This window comes from Vanessa tameamea, chromosome Z, assembly GCF_037043105.1.
Source record: "Vanessa tameamea isolate UH-Manoa-2023 chromosome Z, ilVanTame1 primary haplotype, whole genome shotgun sequence".
NCBI classification, from domain to species: domain Eukaryota; kingdom Metazoa; phylum Arthropoda; class Insecta; order Lepidoptera; family Nymphalidae; genus Vanessa; species Vanessa tameamea.
In genome coordinates this window covers 14446021-14457227 of record NC_087341.1, presented here as the reverse complement: position 1 = coordinate 14457227, position 11207 = coordinate 14446021, and the positions used below count along the sequence as shown (strand labels likewise).

The 11207-nt window shown below is 32.6% G+C and overlaps 1 protein-coding gene across 17 annotated transcripts in view; it reads right to left on the bottom strand.

The window, feature by feature from the left end:
- Nucleotides 1-11207, bottom strand: part of LOC113404162 (coiled-coil domain-containing protein AGAP005037) — a 229925-nt gene that overhangs the window by 66147 nt on the left and 152571 nt on the right. For 16 of the 17 annotated variants that reach the window (XR_010309905.1, XM_064220511.1, XM_064220515.1 and 13 more), the window contains 3 exons: nucleotides 10974-11172; nucleotides 7444-7594; nucleotides 4529-4606 (listed from right to left, as the gene is read on the bottom strand). Coding sequence is in view for 16 of the 17 variants with exons in the window: in XM_064220511.1 (XP_064076581.1) it covers nucleotides 4529-4606; nucleotides 7444-7594; nucleotides 10974-11172 (428 nt within the window). In the remaining variant the exon portion in view is untranslated. Of the gene's footprint in view, nucleotides 1-4528; nucleotides 4607-7443; nucleotides 7595-9189; nucleotides 9312-10973; nucleotides 11173-11207 lie in introns of those variants that run through there. The other variant, XM_064220524.1, reaches the window with a different exon arrangement.

The following is an 11207-nucleotide window of genomic DNA, read 5'->3' as shown; positions in this document are numbered from 1 at the left end:
GATCTGAGCGATCAATTCTGTATCGGATGACTGTACCCCTTGTTCCACCGTCAGCGTAGCTGCTAATTGGGACGGGACTAAGCAGTATTTATATATTGAGTGTGTTTTCAATCATTAGCATCCATTGACGGTTTTAAGCTATTTCAAATCAAAATAAGCAATCGCCTATCGAATAGGTACTGTTCGTAATTACCATCAACCCGTCGAGGTGCTTGACCTTTGTGACCGATATTGCACTCGAAACGACTAACTAATAGTTCATATTTAACAAATTTCCTCATTAATCTAAAAGGAAATTTGTAATTACAAATGCATTCGCGAGTCAAAATTAAGCCGAAAATTAGTAAAAAATAATAATTTGTGAAATATTTTTCACCAATTTGCAGCTGCAGCAGCTTACAGCAACAATTTCTTAATTTCGATCGTATGGTAAAAGTTCAGCGGTCTCATTTCGATCGACCTCGACATGACAGTTACCTCACTCATCAAAACATTAATTTAAGTAGGTACATCACTTTGGAAGTGTATCGGGGCACCGTCGCGTTAAGAACACAAAGTGAAATATAAAAGGTATACCTATATATCAGAAGCCGTCTTGAAGCCGTTAATTTGTATTCAATTAAATGCTGTATTGTTAAGCGTTCTTTAAAATACCAGCTGATAAGAGTCACGTCGTGTTGAGCGGGGCAGCGCCCACGACAACAGTACTGATATTAATTATTCATTATTTAACATGCATAATGATCATTCAGTAGTGTCTGAATATGCCTACAGTTGCCCACAAATGTTATTTCTATAATTATGTAATAAATAATTACGAAACTGTAGTGGGGCCAAGTGATCGGCCACTAAAAACTGTTGTAGGGTACTATTACGTAGAGAAGGTGCCACTTATAACTATTAATAGTTTTTAAATATGTAATGATTTTAATTGAAATAACCTGCCACTTGTAAGGTTCTTGTTTTTTAATTATTTCGAAAATGTTTCGAAAATGCGACGTAATTGGAGCTATTTCACTCTTCCTCTCCCACATGCTTGTGCATGAACTACGTGTGATGAAACGTAAGAAATCTTTGAATCTTTGGGTAAATGCGATCGGATTTGGAGTTTTTGTGGTAAAACATTTATATAATTAAAACAAAATTTTACATGAGACTCTCTAAAAAACATTCGCTAAACTAGTTAACTTGTGTGACGTACATTCTACGAGCGAAGCGGTTCGTTTGCAACTGCACGCAAGTGCACACGCAACGCCTGTTAACGTTACGAGAGCAATGTTATGCGCTTACGCGTAAGGATCACTAGAAAGTTTAAACATAGAAAAAGAGAAGCGACAACAAAAATAGAACTATAGAGTAATTTTAATTGTATAAAGTAAATCACGAAAATTATCCAGAACAAATAATCATCGTTTACAAATTTAATATTTGTAAAGTTCTGTCGTTTTACATAACAGGTTACTAAATTTTATTGGATGAATGGAAGAATTAGCCGTACTTTGATTATATTTTGATGGCCTCTAGTTTTGAGAGAGTATTCGTTCATATTTTTCAATACGCTTCAATTTTTTTTATTTTATATATACTCTACTGGTAACTTTGGACAATGAACACAAACAACCAAATACCAAACCAAGTGAACCTTAAGTAATAAAGGGTGCCGGTGCCACATCGTCGGATATTGTGCGGCGGGATCCTTTCATGTACTACGTATTACGTCATGTCAAAGCTGCATCTGTTTGTTTATTACATAGGTATTTGCGCCAATCTCGTCACAGCTTAGTAAATATTTTCATTCTTGCAAGGTAATTATTTTTCTATGGAATAATATAATGTATAGTTAGGTCGAGATGTTTTCAAATTATATCGTTTCATTCATCATTTTCATCAAAAATATCAACCAAATAAGCCCAATACAAAATGTTAATATGAAAAAAAAAACTTTTACTTTAAGTTTTCCTGAATTAGAGGGAAAACTATCAAGAGGTAGCAAGTCGCGATATGTACTCAAATAAATTGATTAGGTACCTATCAATACTTAGATAAATACTTAATGGATAATACTTAGTGGGTATTAAATTTGAAAATCCGTTTATACTTTATCGAATTAGAGTAAAAAAAGTACGCTTAATAAAATTAGCAAGTTATAATCTTCCTAGATTATTTTTTCAACTTGTAAACATTGACAGTACGATAAAGAATCCCTTAATTTTTAGCTGTTTTTTATAAAAGGTAGGATTTAGTGTTTCAAGAATGACTAGACTTTTAGAAAAATATTTTTTTTGTCATACTACTCGACTCGACTACGCTCGTATGGACAGACTAGAAACATATTTGTTAAAGCATGAATACTATATAATTCGGCGAAATGCAGGCCCTTAGGGCTAGAGACAAGCTCCCTTTACAGTAAATAAAGGGAGCTGGCAAGGAAAATCTGCTTGAATTTATTCCTCAGACGTTGGTTCTGTACCCTATATGAATCTATTATTTCAGGCCAAACACGTATAAATATAGCATATGTTGAATTATGTTTTAAATATTGATATTTTTTTTATAGAATTGTGTTTTGGTAAATATTTTTTGTTGTCTTTAAAATTCAGCCAATCACAATCAGGCGTCTTTCGAGGTTTTCTCGTTATTTTTTTATCATATACATCATATATAAGTTGTGGATGTTTGTATATTATTTTAAAATAATATACTTTGTCGCTATATGATCACCATAAAAGCTGTCATATGGATGTACATATTTTGCCGTGGATAAGATTTTTACATTAACCACTAAACGGCTCCGCGGGTCATCGATGTCTGTGCCGTTTAATTGATTACGATGAAAATGAGTATAAATTTGAGCACGAAAAATATTTAAATTTAAAAATGTATTACGGTACCATGTCGTACAAATATTACGAATAGTATTAATTAACGACCTAATTTTAAAAATTACCTGATTATTGATCTGCTATCTGATAGCAATGTTGCTTGCTGTTGCTGAGGAGCTGGATTCTGCTACCTAGATAGTATAAGCTAATCCGAGAGCATAAAAATCTTTACATTTCAACGTGTGCTATTTTCTTATATTTCTAAAAGGGTTTTCTAATTTCTAAAAGCCTTTGTTCCAAGTTCCAAGCCTAAAATATTTATAGTGGCTAAATGTTTATTGAATAGTGTCTTTTGAGTAATAATATTAGATGTTAGTAGCAAAGTCTGCCTGTACGTCAATACTACTTCATATTAAATCCTTACTTACAAAATTGCTGATTTTGAATACTGCTTAGTGTGAAACTTAATATTATAAATTAATCATTCTACTAAGAATATTATATTTCAATATATTTTATAAATGCTATGCTATTTCTTTTTAACCTCAGTTGTTCATGTTTTCTCGACGTTAGATTTTTCTTTGATTTTGATATGTTTACGAAATATTCGAAGGCGCATTTCATTTTAGAATTCCCTCGTTTTATCAATGTAGTACAAACATTACCTATTAACAACACCAACGCCGTGTATACAACAGTTGCCGCAAGTGAAGACATGGTAAGTTTTTGGTTCAATTGCTTCCGTTCTAGAATTTCAATATTAATTGTCGTGGCCGACCGGGGACGAAATTCATTAAGAATTAATTGAAAGCCACAGTGGGAGCAGCATTAGCAGCATCCTTCAATGATATTAATTCAATTATGTCAAATGAGAAAGATAAAAAAGATGAAAAGTGTATACCATAATATGAACCCGGTGACTAACTACAACTTCGCGTTAAAACCCGCCTTGTCTTGTGATGAAAAGTGGATCTTCAATGATGATCCAAAAAGTTAGCCGAACACAATTGAGGCAGCAAAACCACATCCCAAACGAAAATGATGTGAAAAGGAGCTACCTGTGAGTGCATGGTGGATCTGTATCTGTATCGTTCATAATTGCTTGTTGAGACCTGGTACAATCACTACTGCAGAGGTATTGTGTGAAGGATTGCAAATGAAGATGGTCGAACTCGCTGTTAAGGAACTGAGACTTATCAATTGGTCCAGTCTACTTCTTCTGTCCGACGACTTTCGTCCACACACCGCTTAAGAGATCCTCTCAAAACAACAGAACATACGACTCTCCGTTATCCACCAAAATGATCAGACCTCGCTCAAAAAGTTTTCTATTTTGTTTGGAGTTTGGAAATCCTTTCATTATGGAAAAAAATTAAAACCGATCAGGCGATGAAAAACGCCTTTAGAAAGCTCGTCGATTTCCGTACCGGAGGATTTCTATAGCAGAGGTGTCAATGAACTTCCATCAAAATGGCAAAAGTGCTCGACAACAGCAGCCAATACTTTTCTTAATTTAACTAATTACTTTCCATGATAACATAGGTTAATTTTTTACCGAATAAAACAGCAATGTCATAGTTAAGGATCTAATACTTCCTCATAAAAACGTATTCGTACAGTTATGCTTGAAAAATGGAAAAGTTATCCTAATTAATTTGTGTTGAAATCTTATATAGTAACGAAAGTTATTTGTTAATTTGACTTACCTTATTTTTATTGTGCACGTGCTGAGACTGTGAGTGATAATCGGAGTCGATCTCAGGCTCACTGAAGTAGTTCTGTTCCTACAAACGAAAAAGGCTATATAATATAGATTTAATGGTATTAGTACATTACAAATAATTTTCGAGAACTTCTTTTTTTATATTATATTTTATCTCTAAAGTCAGTTTTGTTAATTAGAAGTAAAACAATATTATATAGTTTGTACATCAAGGCCTTAACTATATACAAATAAGAAATAAGCTACCAGGGGACATATAACAAAATATGATGTATTTCTTTCAAATGCAAGCGAGCCCATTGTCTCTATGGGATATAAGTGTATTCATAAATAGAAGTGTTAGCATCTATTCTCTCATTCTAATAATCCGATACCGACGGCAAATACTAATGGAACAAGTTGAGGCTAGAAAGATGCTTTCGGTAACATAGAAGAATAAATAATTCTAACTTCCTAAAGTCTTGACTGTGACTGATAACTTCTGGAAAGAACACCCAATATTTTTTTTGTTTATCTGACCAATCATTCAAAACTATAGATTAAAATCGAAGCCAACGATTCAGCAGTAGTAATTTCAACATTAAACGTAGATAGTTCTTTCTAAATGCCCGAATCGAATGAGCAAAAGCCGTTACCGAAAATAAGTAACAAATCCCTTTCCTTATTCTCTTAAGCTGATCCCCCAGCCACGCCATTTTTTAATGATCAATGATTGAGATAAGAAGTGATTTTGGCCTCATCTCATATTAAGAAAACAGTGTTAAGAGCCGTAGCCGCCGCGGCCGAAGCTGAAGTGACATTACGTCTTTGTCCCATTTGCAGTTGAAACCCTTGGACTCCGGAGTACTAGTGCAAAAAACTTCATTAAAAGTATAATATTTTGCTTTATTGCCCCTTAACTGAATCCTTATAAATATTATAAAAGTCCTAAAACACATGAGGATATACGGTAAAGTCGCTTCAATGTTGCTTTTGCACCTGTGTGAGCATGGAATGCCTCCCGCATTGGAATTGTCGTAAAAATCTATTTTGCGAAATATTATTAAAATCATTTGAGTAAGGATACAAAGAACTTTAATAAACTTAATATCAAATCGGTTTCGACTTTACCGTTACTATTAATAAGTTTCAATCAAGTTTTATTATAACGGTCTTAGCTGTATATCAAAAATAAAGTTAACTAAACCTTTTATATACTAAAACGTCCGGGTTATATGAGCGGGGAATATATATATACACACTTAAACATTGTATCTCTCGCATGGTTGGCAAGTTTCACCTACGGGCCGAGGGTGAAGAAATCTTTGAAAAAGTAATCATAACCATCAAACACTACCTTGAGCAAAGCAATAATTGAACCCGATATCATAATAAATAAATAAATAAATATTCGACAACATCCAATACATTACTCTGATTCCAATGTAAGTAGCTAAAGCACTTGTGTTATGGAAAATCAGAAGTAACGACGGTACAACAAACACCCAGACCCAAGATAACATAGAAAACTAACGAACTTTTTCTACATCGACTCGGCCGGGAATCGAACCCGTACATATAACTTCGGAAGACAGAACAAAGTCATGGAAAACGACGTTTAAATCAAACGAGATTGATAATTATGCTAATAAATATTTTAATGGAAATATAGTGTCGAAATAATTCATGCTTATTTTCCGATGTTTACTTAGCCGATAGAAAGTATGCAAATTTGATATTTTTATCTCAAAAGGTCAAAACGAACACAACGTTAATACACTTATACAATAATAATTAAAACTAAATGTATGACATCAATAGATGCTATTATTTTACCTTTGTTTTGAACAATAAGGTTTATTTACCCTTCTACAATTCCTTAATGACTTTTCATACCATATCCTAAAAAGTCATGTATATTCTATTACAATTGAAGAAGGAATTCTGTCACACAAACCTTAGATTAACGTATTCCATACGATTTGCTAATAGCTCAGCAAACAAACAAACAAACTTATTATTATATTATATTACTAACAGTTCTTGATTTGTAAAAAACAAAGTAACAGACGTTTAATGTCCCAATGCTGTTCAAAGGCCTCCTCCCCCTTTGAGGAGAAGGTTTGGATCATATTCCACCACGCTCCAGATTACTGGGTTAAAAAATCCTAATTTATAATACGTTACTTTTCCACTTAACTACCTATGTGCATTTTAACTTTACGTCCAAAGTTCGAATAAAACTTTGTCGACGCCCGTTGTTGTTCAAAACGCCATTTTTGCGGAAACCCATACTGAAAATAGTAGAATATTCAAGCTCTCGATCAATTATGTCGCTTCAATTCGATGTCAAATATTTGGTCTTTTGTCCTCTTGTGGTTGGAAATATGAAACTATAATTATTCCATAATTATAATCAAAAAATGAACCCGTTAATTCACAAAAAGTTTGTAAATATAATATCGCGTTTTGATAATGCACCCTGCAAAGCCTATCATGAAACCAAAATAACGCAGAGACGATTTTGAATGACATAATATAATCTCGAACTTGAGAGGAACAACGAACGAACGGCGGTGGATCAGCTATTCACGGAAATGATGAACACAAAAGCAGAACGTGGCCGACTTCGGTCAAATCGTCTCATTTTAAAACAAAGTCAAATCCAATGAATACGATAATTCACACCTTTTTATTTGTTGCTATCACAACAGTCAAAACTTTTCTTTTATATTTTATCTGTTGCAATATTAATTTCATAGGTTTTCATTAGACACTAATTGTTAATGTAAATATTGCGCACCGTTTTTGAATTAAGGTTACAATCCCGAAAATCCATACCATATCGTTGTCGTAGCGATGTTGAAGTATTAAGAATTGATTACGCTGAAATAATGATAATGATTGATGAATACTTACAGGGTCCCACGTAGACGAAGAGCAGCTTGAGCTCCCCGTCGGCATGGGAACCGACCCGACGCCCATCGCCCCCGGGAACGTACCGCCGCCGATGTCTGTCGCTTCGAAAAGCCGCAGAACTGAACGGTCGCGAATATCCCTTAGATGAGCCCTGCGAAAAAGTATTTACTATCAAAACTGAATAATAATCAAATTTACATTAAAACTTAAATGTAATAATTAGTTATAAATTTAAGACGCGTGACAAGATTGCACAAATGCAAGGTGAATCTCGATCTAGCTTATATCTCCCTCCAACTTAACTTCATGTTATTATGACAAATGAATAGAAACTCTACGGTACGATTTTCGAATCGAACTCACACTTAAAAGCATTCGAACTAGTCCACTCGAAAAAAAGTTTTCGTTTAATAATCAAGAGGCTATTAATTTTTTTTTTTGTTTTAAATTTAAAGTTCGAGGTTGAGTTTGTCATTCACTAATATTAAGACGAACGAAGAGGTTTTAGTATAGATAGATATCTGTGGTTAATTAAATGACGGTGACGAAATTGGCAGAATAAGAAACACCGTAATAATTTCTGAAAATAACTCGTTAAAGTAGAAAAAGTCTGAATAAAGGATTGACTATACACAAGATGTATCATAGAATAAAATAAAAACATACGTATTTTGAGTCGTAGTTTATTTATTTTTTGAATACTGGACCGCATATTTTGAACATACGGTACCTGTGTTCTAGCGTTTTTAAGGATATGGAGCGTGGGTTGTCGAGTGCACACGAGAGCAGAGGGGACACAAGTGGCCACGCTGAAGTGACGGTATGCATTCGATAGAATTACGTATTTAATTAACGACACTCAAAAAAATCTACTGAGACTGGAGGATAAATTGAAATCTAATTTATACGTCTGTAAATTTCTCATTAAAATTTAATCAAGCGCGGTCATTTCGCATTAAATATTGCTACTATAATGTTTATTTACACATATATATATATATATATATATATATATATATATATATTTATGTCTTTCAAAACAATTCCACGAATTTTATTTAGTACTTATAGAGCATATTTCAACAGCCTGTATATATTACAAAGAGATAACTTTTGTTAATTTTTACCGGACGGACGCAAAATAGTTTCTAGTTTCAGAACTTACATACAATATAAGTATTTTTATTCATATCGTATTAAAAGCTTACGGAGTAACAGCTTTAACACCGAGAAGTTAGTACTTGGAGTTAGAGCGGTTAGAACTGTTTCATAACAATTATAACATTTAAAACAGAAGTGCGCATTTATAAAGTAAAAATTAAATATGAATATTTTTTTTTTAATCTAGAATTGAGAATAACGTATAAAAGTCCACGCCGGTAAAAGCGGATAGACAAAATTACTTAAAAGTGTCATTAAAATAAATAAAATTAAGGGTATAGTCACTTAATAAATGGTACTGCGAAATGTAAAGCAATATTAGAAATATTAAAGTTACTCAAAACTAAAATTAAATATTTAGTTTTAGGGTAAAAAATTATTTTAACTGATACGCCGTTGAAAAACTTTTTAAGCACTTTTTTAGCCATCAATTTCAATTATTTAATCACTTTTCAAAATAATTTTGATAAAACATCCTAATCAATTCAATATTTTCTATACCAGGACATTAAATTTTTGATTTTTTTTTAATTTAATATTTTCAAAAATGTATATACAATAATTTTAAATTAGTTAAAAACTTACGGGCATCGCTCGTCGTGTATATGTATAATACCTTCTTTACGTTTCATCTTGCTTGGCAAGTTGAAACAACTCACACAGAGCCAAAAAGTTTTACCGCGCGAATCCAGCCTGAGAGTTGTAGCGTCACGAGAATCTGAAGTAATACTGTTCCGCGTGGGCCTTTCGACTACAGCGCAAGGGCGGGACCTCCCACATTTTACCTTGTCATAATTAAATAACATATTTTCCCATATTTTACGCTATGTAAATATTTCATAGGTAAATATCGTTTTTTTAAGGCTTATTTGTAAAATATATGAAATATACGTGGAAAATAACTTGTTTTTTTATAACTTTGTCTGAAATTATTCCGAGGTGAATTCTACGATAATCGAGTGAATACCCGTAAATTTTAATAGCGCTTTTTTAATTCAGAATTTATGTTTATTATAATAAATTAATTTTGAGTAATTTTGAGTATTTTTAATTTAAATATGAGGTACATGTTTCATTATATTAAAAGTATTATTATATAGATACCCGCATTGGAGCAGCGTGGTGCAATATGTTCCAAACCTTCTCCTCAAAGGGAGAAGAGGCCTTAGCCCAGCAGTGGGAAATTTACAGGCTGCTAATATAATTATTATATAGATATACTTTGTTTAGTATTACTGTGCGCATTAATATCGTAGGAGCACCGTTGAGTTATGATCTGATTTATTTGTGTTTACAATTCATCTATAATTTGCTCAAGGGGTATCACCGTGCGTGTCTGTCGACGAAATTCGACCACATTTATATACATTTACGGTACGATGGAGGGGCGTGGTGAACTAATATCCTGAATTACTATTTAATATGAAAGATCGATTTTGGACAGTAGTAGGATATAATTAAATTTATTTATTGTAATTTTCAATTAAATATTGTCGTTAAATAAATATGAAAAATATCAACAAATTTATCATTAAAAATAAAACTCATAACAATAGTATTGATTAGATGAAATGTTCTTATTGATTTACAAGTTGAAGTTAAAAGAGAGCATAGAAACCAAATATATCGGTGATTACTCGTAACCCCGGCGTAGTACCGTTGTAGCACTTTTTCATGCGAGTCGTAATTAATATTCCGGAAAACCTTTTTATTATGTTATTACCATTTTACATGGCTTTAACGCGTCAATAAAGTCAACTGAGTGTACCGCAAAAGTTCTTTCTTCTAATAAACACATTTATACGATACCTTTGTATTTTGTTTGGAATTCGTGAAATTATCTCGAACAGCGATTTACGATTAAGCGTTAAAAAAAACAAATAGTCTTTACATGGTTATACATATGGATTTAACTTTATTACAAAATGAAAGTATACGCGCTTTTTTAATATCGGTGGGATATTTCAATTAAGCTGACATTGCTCTCGGTACAGTTCAACGCTTTTTGGTATTTGAGAAAAACCGAACGCAAATGTTCAGGTATTCTATCATTTTATCGAACAGATAATTTTATTAAAAAAATCTTCGTGATTTAGATTGTATCACAATGTTTTATGTAAATGGTATTTATTGAGATGAAACTGTGATCGATTAACGTAAGGTCTATTTTATAAGCAGTCGCCATATGATATTAAATTAAATTGTAAATGCAATGAAATTTTAAAAACGAAATTGAATTACTGTTGATTTATATATTATATACATAGAAGTTCCGACAGATTTTAAAACGAATTATTGCAAGTTCCGAAATACGTATTATTTTCTTGTCACGCGTAAGGGTTGAAATTAAAGATTTCAGTAATATTTACCTCACATCCTCTAGTTCATAAAACATATCTTTCGTGTTTTCATGAATATAAATTTTAACGTTTTCACTGTCCATATATTGCATTGTGAGCTGCTTCGGAAAACTTCGGACAAATAGTGCCTTTACAGTGTCTATCGAAGTTATTTCATTCGGCAGCAAGGCTCGTTTTGTCTCATTTCTGTACTGAAGGAATACAAGACCTGGGCAAAAACGTGACATATTCTTAGTTTTATTA